Source organism: Stegostoma tigrinum, chromosome 37 (assembly GCF_030684315.1).
Source record: "Stegostoma tigrinum isolate sSteTig4 chromosome 37, sSteTig4.hap1, whole genome shotgun sequence".
Classification (NCBI taxonomy): Eukaryota; Metazoa; Chordata; class Chondrichthyes; order Orectolobiformes; family Stegostomatidae; genus Stegostoma; species Stegostoma tigrinum.
In genome coordinates, this window is record NC_081390.1 from 16,170,501 (window position 1) to 16,185,692 (window position 15,192).

Here is a 15,192-nt window from a genome sequence, read left to right on the forward strand (position 1 = left end):
CCATTAGCTGGCCCTTTCATCAAACAGTTGACAGTCAGGAGCTCTCTAACACTCTGAGAAGATTGGAGCACAATGAAAAAGTCAGTAGTGATAGCCATTATTCTTGTTCAGCTATAGCATTTTCATATTTTTGAAAGGCAAGTTCCAATTCTAAGAAACCAGTGATACTTTAAGTATTTTGTGATTTGTCAGAGTTGAAGTTCTTCTTTTAAAAAGTTAACATTTGAAATAATCTAGTTTTTAAAAATCTGTACAAAAAGGCAATGGGGTACTCACAGAATTAAAAAGAAATGTATAATAAATAGCAATGAAACAACTCCATACAAGGGCAAAATTCACCTGTCGGGCCTGGTAGTATTCCCGCAGCAACTGATCTCTCTGGATGATAGCTTCTGTTCTTTCCTTCCTAGCAACATCTCTCTCTTCTTTCACAGTCTCAATATCCTTACAAGCCTGATCAAGCTCCTTTTGAGCTTCTGCTTTGTCCTTCACTTCATGGCAGTACTTCTCCAGCAGTTCATTCCTTTCACAGAGAGCATGATCTCGTTCTACCAGCGCAGAATGAAGCTCCTGAAATTTAGTTGCAACACACAAGTCACATCACTATTTTCATCCAGCACAGTAAAAATTCTGTCTTGCATGTTGCTCCCACTTTGAAAGAAAATACAGTTGTACTTTCAGAAGTTGTACTCTGCAACAATTCTATAACATTTGTTTTCGTTGATTTAGTTGTTTATATAAATTGAAGGATACTTCATATCAATTCTTTCTACCCTCTCAAGCAAAACATGCATCAACACAAGACTTGGGTACTTGAGCATCTAATGCCAGAAAACACTAAAATACATAAATCATTTAAATGTCCAACTACTGCGATGATTGGCAAAACTGTTTTTTTTTGTTCCTCTTTCATCCTGATGACCTTGTTTTGCTTTGGATCCTTTTGCTGCTTCCATCTTATCAAAAAATTAATCACCTTCAATTTCACATCTTCCGCTTGAGTGTTCAAACTCTGGTTGAGAAGCCAGGCAAACAATGTGCTTGCAAGCTTACATACAACAAGTTTGACTGCTAGTAGTTGAAAGAAATTTATAAGCCTTGCCTCAGTTTTTTCTGGCAACACAACAGTCAACACCAAGAACAGCACATTCCATTTTATTTTGGCTGCATAGGACAGGCTATTCAGAGGACTTATCATTGCACCATCTCTTGCTTTACTTTAAAAAATACATGCAATTTGAACAGAATTTTAATGCTTACTTTCTGATCAGTCAGCACTACATTTCAAAATTCTGGATAGAGTCATTCAAAGGCTTAAATTTTAAAAATATATCAATCAAATAAGTAATTTCATTTTATTACAGTAGAACTGTTCAAATCACTTGCTGGGTTTTCAACGAACAATGACTACTCTTCAGAATTGCACAACCATTGCAGTCTAAAAATGATACAAAATAATAACACGCTCCATTGTAACCTCCTGTGAAATAAAGTGCATCACAACACCCTGCATCATGAAATTTAGCCAAGCATGCCTGCCGCATGTCTTCTGCCACCAAAGACAAAAAAAGGAATCTATTCCATAACTACAGATAATTAGGCTGGATCATGCTGCATGTGCAAAGATGTGCAGGTTAGGTGGATTGGCATGCTAAATTGCTCATTGTGTCCAGGGGTGTGCTTGCTGGGTAAATAAACTTTAGGAAATGCAGAGTTACAGGGATAGGGTATGGAAATGGGTCTGGGTGGAATGCTGTTTGGAGGGCTGATGTAAACTTGATGGGCTGAACGGCCGGCTTCAACAGTGTAGGAAATCTATAATCATTAAAGGATAAATCAGCATTAGCAACGGTGCCTGGGGATTTAAGACACAGCAGGAGCAGTGAAGCTCCAGAGCTTGCTGATTGATTTATTCCACTCAGGTATTTGAAGAACTCGTTGGGTCTGCACATTGATTGCTCATCAAACCTGCAACAGAAAATTAAGGCTGGAATTTAAACAACATCAAGTAAATTTACTAACATGACAACTGTTAAAGCAATCAGTGAATCTCTGAGAAGGTCTTGTGGTGTAGTGTTATGGACCCTAACTCTAGGCCAGAAGGTCCTATTCATTACACGTTTGAACTGGTTGAATAAAAATAATTTTTTTAAACCTCTCTGGCCCAAACAGTCAATAATTTAAAGCACTCAACATTTTAAAAGATCTATCGGTTGTTAGAGATTTTTTTAAGTGTCAAATTTTAAGATGTTTCTAATGTTTTCCTACTTTTTCTTTGTTTTTTCCTCTCCTTTGCAATCCGATCTTTCTTTCTTATGCTTTATTTTTCTGTATTATTTGTATATGATCCGAGTCTAATTTATCCTTCTTCTGTAATTCCTGCTTTCATCCAATTCTTAAATAGCACGGTAAAGGAAAGAGTCTGCTATTGATTCAGATCCAGCGCATGTTGCCATCATAACACTGTTATCAGGTTGAACTTGCAGCAAGTCAAAATAAATTTAAACTGAAGGATACAGACAAATGGCTAAGAAACAAGTTGTGCCATGATATTCCTATTCCAGAAAAAGCCATTTCAATGTATTGCAAAGAGGTTAACTCAGATTTCATGACAGTAAGAGACTCAACATAAATCAATGAGTTTGGATGTAATGGATATTAGACAAAATTTTGAACAATTGAAGCAAAATAATTGAATCAGCATTCCAACATGAAATTCCTACTGGCTCTGCCAAGTAGGAATAGATCCTAGATCTCAGACCAGCACTCAAATATTCCTCCCTATTACAAAACAAATAAATGCCCCGAGATGCAAATTGAAAAAGCTATTAAATATACAGTTCAAAAGCCCATAAATGTTTGGGAAGGGAACAAAGGGATCAGGTGCCAACGCAAATCAAATTAAATAATTTTCAGCCGCAATATCTGGGAACAGAAGGAGAAAAAAACTGGTGATCGGGTGACAGTTCAAAATTATCTTCATATTTGAGCTCCACGGTTATATAATTTTTGGATGGAGAAGAGGGGTGAAAGTTGTGTAATATTGCAATTAGAACATTTTGATTCAATTAATCAGTAAATTGTCATGCAGACTTTGTCAAGCTCAAACTAAATACTTCTCTTGCAAAACTGAAGTAATAATTATGTTTGTAAAATAATCAGATCCAACTAAGCCACAGTTTAACAAAGACCTTTCAAAATGAAAGTCTGCACTCCTAAAATGATGCATTTGTCTTCCCTAAATTCATCAATATCATAAGGATAAAATTTGCCTGAGAATATCAGAACTGGTATTATAGCTGGTCTGATCAGATGATATATTGCACTTGCTGGGCATTATACAAAAATGCAATGAACTTTGGAATAAGAGCAACAAGTCTAAACAGTTTTAAAAATATAGACTAAATGCTCATTTCAAATTTCCATTAGAGAGTTCTCAACAGCATGAAATGGAGTAGTCTACTATAATGTGCTACGTAATTTTAAAAGACTAGACTCAACCCAAATAAGATTGCTGAGAAGTTGTAAAGTCCATATTCTTGGGAATGCAAAGCTGATAGTGTCAGTCACTGTAAATTTCTTCAACCAGGGGATGGTGAATCTGTGAACTCATTGCCACACATAATGCTGTGGACCCCTTGATTAATAAGCGGATCAATGGTTTCAGGGAGAAGGCAGGGGAATGTGTTGGAAACATATCAGTCATAATTAAATGGCAGTGCTGATTCAATGAGCTGAATGGTTTAATTCTGCTCCCGTATCTTATGGTCTAAATAGCTTATTCACGAAGGTGGATGCACGGACTTCTTTTCAAAGTTTTCTCCAAGAAGTTATGTATCCCATTTTCTTTCTCGAGAATAAATGAAAGACTTTAATTAAAAAGAACAGTTGCATCACAGCTGCCACTATGGAAAACATCAAGACAAAAATGGAATATGCCTGACTATCCACAAACCTGGGTAAACAACATATATTCATTTTGATTACAACAGTATTTTAAAATTTAATCAAGCCAAGAACTACAACTGCTGCACGTGCGTTTAAATTCAAGCCTCTTCATATGTATAACATGCATGAGAAAAGCAAAATACTAAATTAGTGCAATTCTTTTCAAAATAAACTACTTTTCAACCTAGGTAAAGAGTTGTGGGTAGAACAAAATATGGAACAACAAGGGAGGAAAGAAAGCTTGAAAAGTATTCAAAGGATATCCTGATTGACCTTACCTGTCGAAGAGCTTCAAGTTCTTCACCGGCTACTTTTCTCTCTGATGAGGTGTTCTTAAGATGACCCTGTGCCAATTCCAGTTCAGTTTGCAGCTTGTCAATTTCTTTGTGTACTTGGTCTCTTTCACTCATGACCAGGCGGTATTCATTCAGCACTGTATCCCTCTCTTCCTTATACTTCTCTGCATCCTTTACAGCTTTCAGCTGTAATGTCTTGAATCGAGTCACTTCAGTTTGCAACCGTTCCATTTCCCTCTGGATCTCTTTGTTCTGTACAGTTGCCTTACTTAACTCATGTTGTATTGAGTCATACCTTTGGAAACAAAGTCAAAGCGGGTAAAGCTTAATTTTTCCTAATAAAATAATCACAAGATTATATTATATTTTACCAAAGTAGGTATAATTCTTCTCTACTTTTCCATAACAAACATTTCAAACAATGTCAATATTTTTCAAAGGTTCAGTGGAAATACAAAATTTTACAATGAATTATCATTTGAATATTACATTTTTAAAATATTTGCCTTTAACACTTTCATTACCTGCACTCCGAACATTACTTTCTGATATAATTATTGTGAAGAAATGGTCTTTACCGAGGGGACACTGAAGCAAGCAGCATTCTTGCTCCTAAAATAATTGGCAGCAGACAAATGGTTTTTAAAGGTTGTTTTACATTATATACTTGCCTCATCTCTTTCAAAATAAATTGCTTTAGCATTGAAAGACGACCTTGAAATTAGGTGTCTTTAGCCCACATACCGACAAGAGTGTAAGTGTTTACTGGCATTTGCAAAACATCCACTTTACTGAGATTTTGTCTCCTTTGCTGTAAAAAATAAAGTGTGACCTTCTACTCTTTACCACAACTGAACAACTATGTATGCAAGCCTAAGATCTTAGTTCTGTAGAACAGAGAATCTGCACCTCACCACTTCTCAAATACAATGTGCACAATTTTTAACCACAATTCTAAATTCTAATTTTCTTTTAAGCTTTACTATATACACCAAATGGCATTACATTTTACTATCGTGTAATGTGCATTTATTAAAAACTTTTGAAAAATTGTTTTTTTTAATATCATCAAATTGAAAAGATACCCTTGGAATGGAAGATTGGCAGTTCAGTTTTATGTGGAATACAGGAGATTCTGGAGAAAATATTTTTATGTTTAATAAAAAAAAAATGTCAGCCTGATGTCTGAACAGCCAGATTGTAATAAAATAACATGCTATGAGTAGAAATCACCTTTTTCTCCATTGGCCTAAAACTTTCACGGGAGCTAACAAACATCTGTTAGTGAGAAAACCGATCAGATCGTCAATGTCACGTTATTCATTGCACACAATATAGTTTCTGATACCGTGTTCCCTTCTGAAGGGTTCGGGGTTCCAAAAATGCCAAATATGTCTAAAAAAGCTAGAACTTCAAAGAATTCCACTTTGCATCACTTATAGCCGATTAGCACAATACTCTTCATAAACCACAACTCTGTTTGGGTCCAGAGATAATGGGAACTGCAGATGCTGGAGAATTCCAAGATAATAAAATGTGAGGCTGGATGAACACAGCAGGCCAAGCAGCATCTCAGGAGCACAAAAGCTGACGTTTCGGGCCTAGACCCTTCATCAGAGAGGGGGATGATCCCTCTCCCCATCCCCCTCTCTGATGAAGGGTCTAGGCCCGAAACGTCAGCTTTTGTGCTCCTGAGATGCTGCTTGGCCTGCTGTGTTCATCCAGCCTCACATTTTATTATCTGTTTGGGTCCACACCAGTTTCTTACGAAAACTATTGGATGTCGACATTGTCCTCCACATAGATTATAATAGGGAGGTTATGCTGGTGCTGCACAGGACTTTGGTTAGGCCACAGCTGAAGTATTGTGCACAATACTGTACTAAGGAAGTGAGACACCAGAGCGGGAGCAAAGGAAGCTCAACAGATTGTTGCCGGAGATGGAGCAGTTTAGCTATGATGGATAAGTTCAGGTTGTTTTCTTTAGAACAGAGAGAGAACCTGATCGAGGTCTATAAAAGATTAAAAGGGACAAGGACAGGGTGGATAGGAAGCAGTTGCTCCCCTTACTGAAGGGTCAAAGTGGGGGCATAATTTTAAGGTGAAAGGCAAAAGATTTAGAGGGGCTTTGAAGAAAAGAAAATTCACCCAGAGGGCGAGGGAATCTGGAATTCACTGCCTGGGAGGATAACTGAGGTGGAAAACTTCACAAAGTTTAAAAAAGTACTTTTATAAGCACTTGAAATGTCATAACATTCACGGTTACAGACCGAAAAGTGGGATAATGTAGATTTAGAATTGTTTTTAGTTGGTGCAGACTCAATGGGCCAATTATTCTATATGATTCCACGATTCACCTCTTCAATGTAGATAAATACTGTTGCTGAATTGATGTTTTCTCCACAACAGCAGAATCTGTTTGCTTCATCAGCATCTCATTCTGTTTCTGAAAACGCCGATTCTCCTCTTCCACACGCTCTAAACGGCTGAGGTCAGTGTTATGGTTGGCAATCTTCTCATTGTAGCGCTTTCTTAGTGCATCATAATCTTTCTTTAAGCCTTCTAATTTGTCCATGGCAGTATCATATAGTTTATTTAGAATCTCAGATGAGCCATTTTCCCTCATAACCTGCAAACAATCAAGGAAAATTAAATCCATTCATTCTGATCAAAATCTACCTGCGTGGTCATATTACTGCATTTTAAAAGCTTTAACAGTGCTGAAGGATATCATCACAAAAAAAAACAGCACTTTGTAAAGAATTAGTTGTTTGATTCCAGAACTGATTAATTTCAATTTCACCAGCAGCTGTGGAGAGATTTGAATCTGTCTCCCCTCAGTGGGAGATTACTTAACCAGTTAAATTACCACCATGTCACCTTTCCAAATTTCTCCCATCATGCAGGATGAAAAGTTTAAATACCACATTTCTTTGTACGGTAATACTCAAGTTCTGTACTACTAAGCAGCTATTTGTTTACAGACGGCAAATGTAATGGAAAAAAACGACAGATTTATGTGACTCTGCTGTGCATCATAAAATGATTTTTTGGGATGGAAGAGTTAAAGGCATTTCAGGCACTAACTTACACTCCACTGCCCCCCACCAACTTAATAGCTCTGGGTTAACAATGACATAGACAGTACAACTGACTAGTTAGGCCAAAGGAAAATCAATCACTACTGATTTCCAGCAGGAGTTAAAACACTGCTTAAGAACTGGGTTAGAAAAGAATCAGTAAGAACTTTGATGTATTCCCTAGCTGAATTGCCTGCTGACATTGACTGCCAAGATTCATGAATCAGCAACATCCACTTGAGCAAAGGTCTAGAAAATGACTTACGGTATTGTAAGCTGACAAGGAAGGACTGAGATAAAAACAGCAAAACAAACACCTTTTGAAGCTAGTCTTATAATATAGTCCACATTAATGTTCTTTTACGTGAATGATCATTCAATGGGTCATTGTTTGCTAGTTCCAGCATGTTGTCTGGTTTGACTTTGACCCGATATCGCCCACATTATACAACACACTGATTTCTCTCACTTAAAACCTTTAAAAAATGTGAGCTGTTGTTGCTTTGACTAAAGGACTAGGTTCACAAAGGTCATACTCAGTTATCTAAAGTATATATTTTCAATATTGAAAAATGCCCTGATACCTTTGTAACATGTTAAATGAAAAACACAAACGTTTGGTTTTTCAGTCTCATCTCAGATGGTGACAAGATCACTCAAGAGTGTCCCAAGGAGAACAACCGTAGAATGAGGTGTCACATTTCAGCACCTACATAATCGATATTGCTACAGTAACAACTCCAAATAGAAACTTGGTCTGAACTCTTACCGTCGCTACTACAGCCTTGGATCTCAAGATTCCAAAGTTTTAGCTCGTGGTCCTGTCTGGGCTCCCAGATTCCATTTTGGGAAGCCCTGCAATATGTAATGAGTTTATTTGTTTTTAAATAATACAGGTCAGGGTGTTTACTGGTTATATCAGCATTTGATAACAGGAGTCGAAATAATTGTACATAGTCCAGTGAATTATGAAAGTTGCTCAAAAACAAATCTCAATGCAAAACTGCCTAAAGGATCCGTAATCAAGATTACTTTTTAACGCGAGTCTTGCGGAAGTTTTCAAACTGATCTGATGTTCTATCACTCCATTCACCCTATGGCCATTGAAAGCAGATTAGGAAAATAGAAATCCCCATTTCTGGAATTGAAGATTCGCCCACTTTCCAAATCATTTTAAATGAGTTACGGGAGGCACAAGTATAAAGAATTCTTTGATTTAAAAAAAATGAATTTAAAAATATGTTGCTATGATAACAGGCCAAGCTGACCTAATTCAAAATAGTTCGTCAGCCATTTTAGAAGACCAGAGGGAAGGTCATTCCCAGTGCAACAGTAAAAACGGTATGTCTCTGATACTGTTAACTGAGCAAAGAAAAGAGAAACAATGACTTGCATCTTTTACAATTTCAGAATATTCTGAAATATTTTACAATGAAGTATTTCTGAAGTACGGTGTCATACGAAACAACAGCTAATTTGTGTACTGCAAGGTCACACAAACAGCAACGAGATAATGATTAAACAAGCTTAGTGATGTAAATAGAACAATAAGTATTACTATTATTAACACTGGAGAGAATGATCATGTTGTGAGACTAAGTTTATAATTGTTAGTGCCACCCACTCCAAAAGATCTGTGCATTAGGAGCTACAGTTCTCTACAGAGACATTAGATGGTGCCACACTCAAGTCAGTGGAGGAACCAACTTTCATGTGTTAGCACAGTGTACATATCACAAAAGTAGTATAACAGGACCTTTCAAATGTCAACTTTCTTGTGCCAACCTATTCAATCCTTTAACCAGCAGTGTCAGCCAAGAGCAAAGGTCAGGTTTTAGATCATATGTGGCCTTTAAAGATGAGATTGCATTGTTAAAATTGAACTTGTTTAACGACTAAAAATTATGAAAGAACATGATGCAAACACCATAATGGACCGGACAGTATCTTTTCTAAGCGGTGTAAAATAACATCGCTTCATTGGAAGCTCCAACAATTATGTCACCTAGCACGGTGACGTAAGGTCTGAACAAAAACAAGCCAGCTCCGCAAGCAAGTCAACAATCTTTGCCAAAACTCTAAGCAAACATATTTTTCAACATTCACATTTATCTGCTGTCTTAGATCCAAAACAATTTATTTAATAAAGGTTGTTTTCCATATTCATTTCATGATGTAAATTTTTATAATCAAGAATTATTCATCATTTACCATCTCAATATACCATGATTTTTGTATTAATTTCTGCTTGCATTGAACATGTAAGGCTAGGCATAATTTTATTGACAGTTACAATGAAGCTGCAAGCATTAACATGGCTACACCCGTTATAACAAAAAAATTCATTTCCGATAAACGCATATCTTGCTCTGCTTTCCAATCCAACTTCCTCTGTCGCCAAACTTTGATAAGTGTCTTGAAAATGTTCAATTATGCCAAGGATGATGGAAAAGTTCTGACTCACATTAACTCAATTATCACAATTAGCTGCAGGGTAAACTCTCAGACTAAATGCCTGAAAAGCAGGAAGTGCAGCTTCCAGATGACAATCATATTTTCCAATAGTTTTCCCTTGTGTTTCTTTTCTGTTTACATATGCAAGTGGGAACAGGCAAAGTATGGAATTGATTAAGTTAAGATGTCTGTATGGCAAGAAAAGTAAACTCGGTGTGCACGAAAACTGCTATAGCATTTTTACATGGTCTTCACGGAGGAAGTCAATGCTGGGAAATGGAACATTTGTTTTCTTCTCTGACACTTAGGGGCTGATTTTAAAGTAATTCAAAACCCACTCATATGTACAAAATTAAAAACAGGGCCTTGTTGTCACAAACAACTAATTTCAGATTAAGGTTTGGGGATTGATGCTCCTGGTGTAGTGGCAATTTCAGGAGACTGACAATCAAACTAATGTTCTGCAGACATGGGTTCAAAATGTGTCAAGGCAGATGGTGAAACCAGAATCCAATAAAAAGCTACCTTGATGGTCGACATGTAATCACTGTCAATGGTTATTTTAAAAAGACCTGGTTCAGTAATACCCTTCAGGGGACGAAATGTGCTATCCTTACCTCATTTGACTAATTTATGACTCCAGACCCACAGCAATGTAGTTGACTCTTGGTAGCCCTTTAGGCAATTTGAGATGGGCAATAAACCTCAGCAATGCCCACATTCTATACGCAAAATTTTTAAAAATGCCAGAAGTGTGAAATTGTTCAATTGCCGATCAAAACATTTCTAAGAAATCAGAATTAGATTTTCAATTTCACCACAATACCTTCTGGCAAATCATGTGGATTTTAGTCTACTGGTGTTCGAATGGTAAACAGAATACAACAATACCAATAAACTGCATATGATTTTACAGCAAGTGGGAAGTTTAGACTCCCATCTAAATTACAATTCAATATTCAAGTTTAAGTAGATAGGAAACGAAGATGCTCTTCCAGGAACAGATGCGTTTGCTTCAATTTTCTGGCAATTTATTCCCATTTACTAAACACTCCTTCACCCCAATCTCCTTATGAAGGAAAAGGAAGATCTGTAGTCAATTAGGGAAATCCTCGTCCCAGCTCCTCACAGACAATCAAGCCCAGGCAAATGGTCAACCCCAAAGCAATTATCCAGAAATAAATTGCATGCACTGGATGGTGGTCTAATCCTCTGTTTAGCTCGTTTAATTTTGCTCATCTATTTTTCTCAGTCTTGACTTTCTATTACTCTTGTTTTGATTTCCCTCATTTCCCTTTTATTAGTGGGTTTCCCTCCCTGCCTACCCTTTCTACTTCCTGCACCCACTTAAATTAGGGATGTAATTCAGGACCTGCTGAGATGCACTAGCCATAGCCAGAGAAGTAATTATAATGATGACTGCACAGTTTGTTAGAGGGGATCTGAACCTGAATCAATGTTAGCTTTGTTTGCTCTGTAATTCATTAAGGTTATTCTTTAAAACCTGTTGTATTATTCTGCCCAATGTCACATAAAACTGATTTTTCCTACTTTTCAGAGCCAGTCTTATTCCAGTTTTGAAAATGAGACTGATTCCAATTAGCTAATCCTTCCCGATCCTAATTATTATCAATACTTCATAGGCCTTATTCCTTTATTTCTCAGAACTTAAGGATAAATATAATCTATTATTGGGAATTTATTTGCTTTCAACTATTTAGTTCATTTAATGTTTTAATCTCACTTGGATAATATTTGTTAATTCTGTGTAGATTAATGCTGTTTAAGGAATGAATGTCCTTCATGCCTTCAAGGTAGCACAGAAAATATAAAACTGAAAATTAATGATATGGTAAATGTTAAAATTTAATAGCCTTAAACAAAGGATGCTCAGTCCCCTGACCAACACCGTTCTCTTAAATCAAAACTAAATAAAACTGATTAACTGGTCCTTTCTTCATTCCATTGACTTTGTATATATTTCCTTCTGCCTCTGGAAAACAGCCAACATAATCAAAGACCCCTCCCACCACGGTTATACTCTTTCTACCCTCTTCCACCAGGCAGAAGATACAAAAGCTTGAAAATCATATTCCAACAGATTTAAGAACAGCTTCTTCCATGCTGTTATCAGACTTATGAACGGACCTTTCGTATATTCAAACCGATCTTTCTCTGCACCTTCTCTGTGGCTGTGGCATTATAGGCTGCATTCTGTTCTTATTAACCTTTATGAACTTATATAAGCTATGATCGCTTGGTTAGCTTGAAAGACAATACATCTCACTGTATCTCAGTACACATGACAATAATAAATCAAATGCAATGTACTATTTAAAGCCTTGCTAAATCCAAAATGTATACCACTTTAAACTACAAAAAAGTTTGACAAAATTTAAGTGAAGTTTTGAGACACTTCTTGACATACAATGAAGTAGTATATAAACGCAAATTTACTTTTTCATTGTAATGCTAAATGTCAAGAACCAGTCACAAATCACCTTGTTAAAGGTACACAAGATCTATTGAGAATATCAAGCCCCATTCCAAAAGGAAAGGAACAAGTAGATGATGTTACATCAGGTCTGATCAGCAAATCCTATTAAAACCAGAAAGTCGGAAATTAAAATCAAATAAAATTGCAATCTGTAGGAATTGGGAAGAGTTGTTCACTTTCTGGCTGGCACAGTGGTTCAGTGGTTAATACTGCTGCCTCAGCACAAGTGATCAAGGTTCGATTCCAGACTCGGGCATCTGTCTTTTTGGAGTTTACACTTTCTCCCTGTGTTTGCATAGCTTTCCTCCAGGTCTTCGGTTTCCCCCACAGTCTAAAGATGTGCAGGGTAGGTGGATCGGCCATGCTAAATTGCCCACAGTTTCCAGGGATGCGCAGAGTAGATGGGCCAGCAGGGTTACAGAAACAGGGTGGGGGGGTGGATTAGGTGGGATGCTCTTTAGAAGGGTGGTATGGACATTTTGGGTCGAATGGCCTGCTTCCACACTGCTAGGATTCTATGATTATGTACAAAAATACGGGCTAGCTAAAAGAGAGAACTTTGTCTTAAATACTTGCTGGTTAATAAATTGCAATAGTTAACAATGCTTTAGATATATTTGGGAATAAAGGTGGACTAAGCTGTAGAAATAAAAATTAAAGTTGCACAGCACTGACCTGAACTATAATTGGAAATTATTAATTTTGTAACAAACATTTTTGCTTGGTTTATCCCAATAGGAACTAAATGGGCTGTGTAAGATCAGACCAATATCTGAAAGCCAAAAGACCTATGAACAGTAGGCTTGGGAGGAATTATGCCAGAGAACAATATCCGTGATTTTAATCATCAAAATTATCATTTGTCCATATAAATAGGTACATCACATTGAATTTAAAGGTAGCCAGATGTTAGCACTGAGCCAATATGTTGGATAGTAAATAACTTCTAGCTATTTAATGGATTCTAAAGCTCAGAAAATTAAAAGAATACATTGGCTCCGTGGCTTCCTTATACAGTGCTGAGGCACACTACTTTGGTAGAAGCCTTCCAAATGCATAGCAATGAATGTTTATTTCTCAACACATAGTGGAAGATCTTGGAGATTCAGCAATCTGCTGGCTAGATATTGGCCACTAATAGAAACACACTATATAATGGTTTATTTAAGACCAAGAGATGTGGCAAATGCAATGTGGCAAGGATTAGTGGTAAAACAGAGAATTGGGCAAGTTTCAAAAAAGTGAACAAAAGATCACCAAAAAAATAAACAGGACAAAAGTAAAATTTGAGGGTAAAGCAGCAAGCAATATGAAAATATACAGTCAGAGTTACTTTAAATATATATACATGCACAAAAGGAAGTAAGAGGTCAAAGTGATTGTAGGGGCCCCTTAGAGAATGAGACTGGGGAAATAACAAAGAGAAATCAGGAAGCGGCACAGCATTTGAATAAATATTTTACATCAGTCTTCACAATAACAGGTGCTAGTAGCACTCCGAAAATACTTAATATTCAAGGGACAAATGGAGGGGTTGTGGGAAGAGACAAATTGAATATAATGACTATTACCAGAGAACACATAACAAGCTCTCAAACCTATAAGCTCTCTGGACCTGGTGGGTTATATTCTGCGACATGAAAGGACCAGCTATAAAAGTAGTGGATGCACCATTCACAATCTTCCAAGGCTTCTTAGATTCTGGAAAAGTCCTGAAAGATTAGGAAACTGATAATGTAACACGCATATAAAGCCCAAAAATTAGTTAAACATAGGTCATATAGCTCAGCATGAGACATTGGGACAATGCCAAAATTTATTATCAAAGGAGGTAATAGCAAAACAGTTAAAAATGCATAATTTAAGCAAGGAGAGTCAGCATGATGTCCTAAAGAGAAAAATATAATTGCATGGATAGAGGATTGGCTAACTAATAGAAGATAGAGAATTAAGATAAAAGGGGCATTTTCAGCTTGGCAATCGGTAACTAATGTAACTAACTACAGGGTTTATTGTAAATAATTCTTGCCCCAGCAATGTATATTCGTGACTTGGATGAAGGAGGTAAATGTATCATGTTTGCACATTACGTAAAACTAGTGGAAAGGCAAGTAGTGATGATCACAGAGTCTGCAGAGGAATATTGAGGGTTAATTGAGCGGTCAAAATCTTGGTACACAGAACACTAACGTGAGAAAACAAAGTTATGCATGTTGTCAGAAAGAATACATGAGCTGAATATTATTTAAATGAAAAACGATTACAGGAGGGATTTGGGAGGGTCCTCTTGCAAGGAACGGAGTATAAAATAGGGAAGTATTGCTCAAACTATACAAGCCACTAGACAGACTAGACCAAGAACACTGAACAGTTTTGGTCCCCCTTGTCTAAAGGAGGCTATACTTGAATTGGAAGCAGTCTAGAGAAAGTTCACTTGGTTGATCCTGGGCACGGAGAGATTTATTATGAGGAGAAGATGAGTAGGTCGGGCTTGTGAACCTGTTGAATTCTTGACTGCAGACGGCTACAGAAGGTGGGTGATTAAGTATATTAAAGGCTGAGATACAGATTTTTGATCAGTAAGGGGATTAAAGATCATGGGGAAAAGACAGGAAAATAGTGTTGATAATTATCAGATCACCCATTATCTCCGTGAATGGGCGAGCAGACCGGATGGATTGAATAGCCTACTTCTGCTCCTGAGTTTTATGGGTATACAGCAAACTGCTCACTAGTTTGTGTGCTTACTATGGAAATATGCCATGTAGTAAAACAAGTAAGCAAACATTATCTATTTCATTACAAAACACTGACCAAGATTAACCAATTCCACGTGGTAGAAACTTTATAAAGGAATCAATAAGGTAATGTATGAAACTTTGCATGGCATCAAAAAGAACCAATTTCTAAATAATCC

At 36.9% G+C, this 15,192-nt stretch overlaps 1 protein-coding gene across 16 annotated transcripts in view; it reads right to left on the reverse strand.

The window, feature by feature from the left end:
• Window positions 1-15,192, reverse strand: part of dlg5a (discs, large homolog 5a (Drosophila)) — a 218,062-nt gene that overhangs the window by 100,182 nt on the left and 102,688 nt on the right. For 13 of the 16 annotated variants that reach the window (XM_048563377.2, XM_048563376.2, XM_048563374.2 and 10 more), the window contains 3 exons: window positions 6,602-6,873; window positions 4,227-4,539; window positions 340-570 (listed from right to left, as the gene is read on the reverse strand). In XM_048563377.2, coding sequence (XP_048419334.1) covers window positions 340-570; window positions 4,227-4,539; window positions 6,602-6,873 — 816 coding nt within the window. The remainder of the gene's footprint in view (window positions 1-339; window positions 571-4,226; window positions 4,540-6,601; window positions 6,874-15,192) is intronic. The other 3 variants (XM_048563378.2, XM_048563372.2, XM_048563371.2) reach the window with 1 other exon arrangement.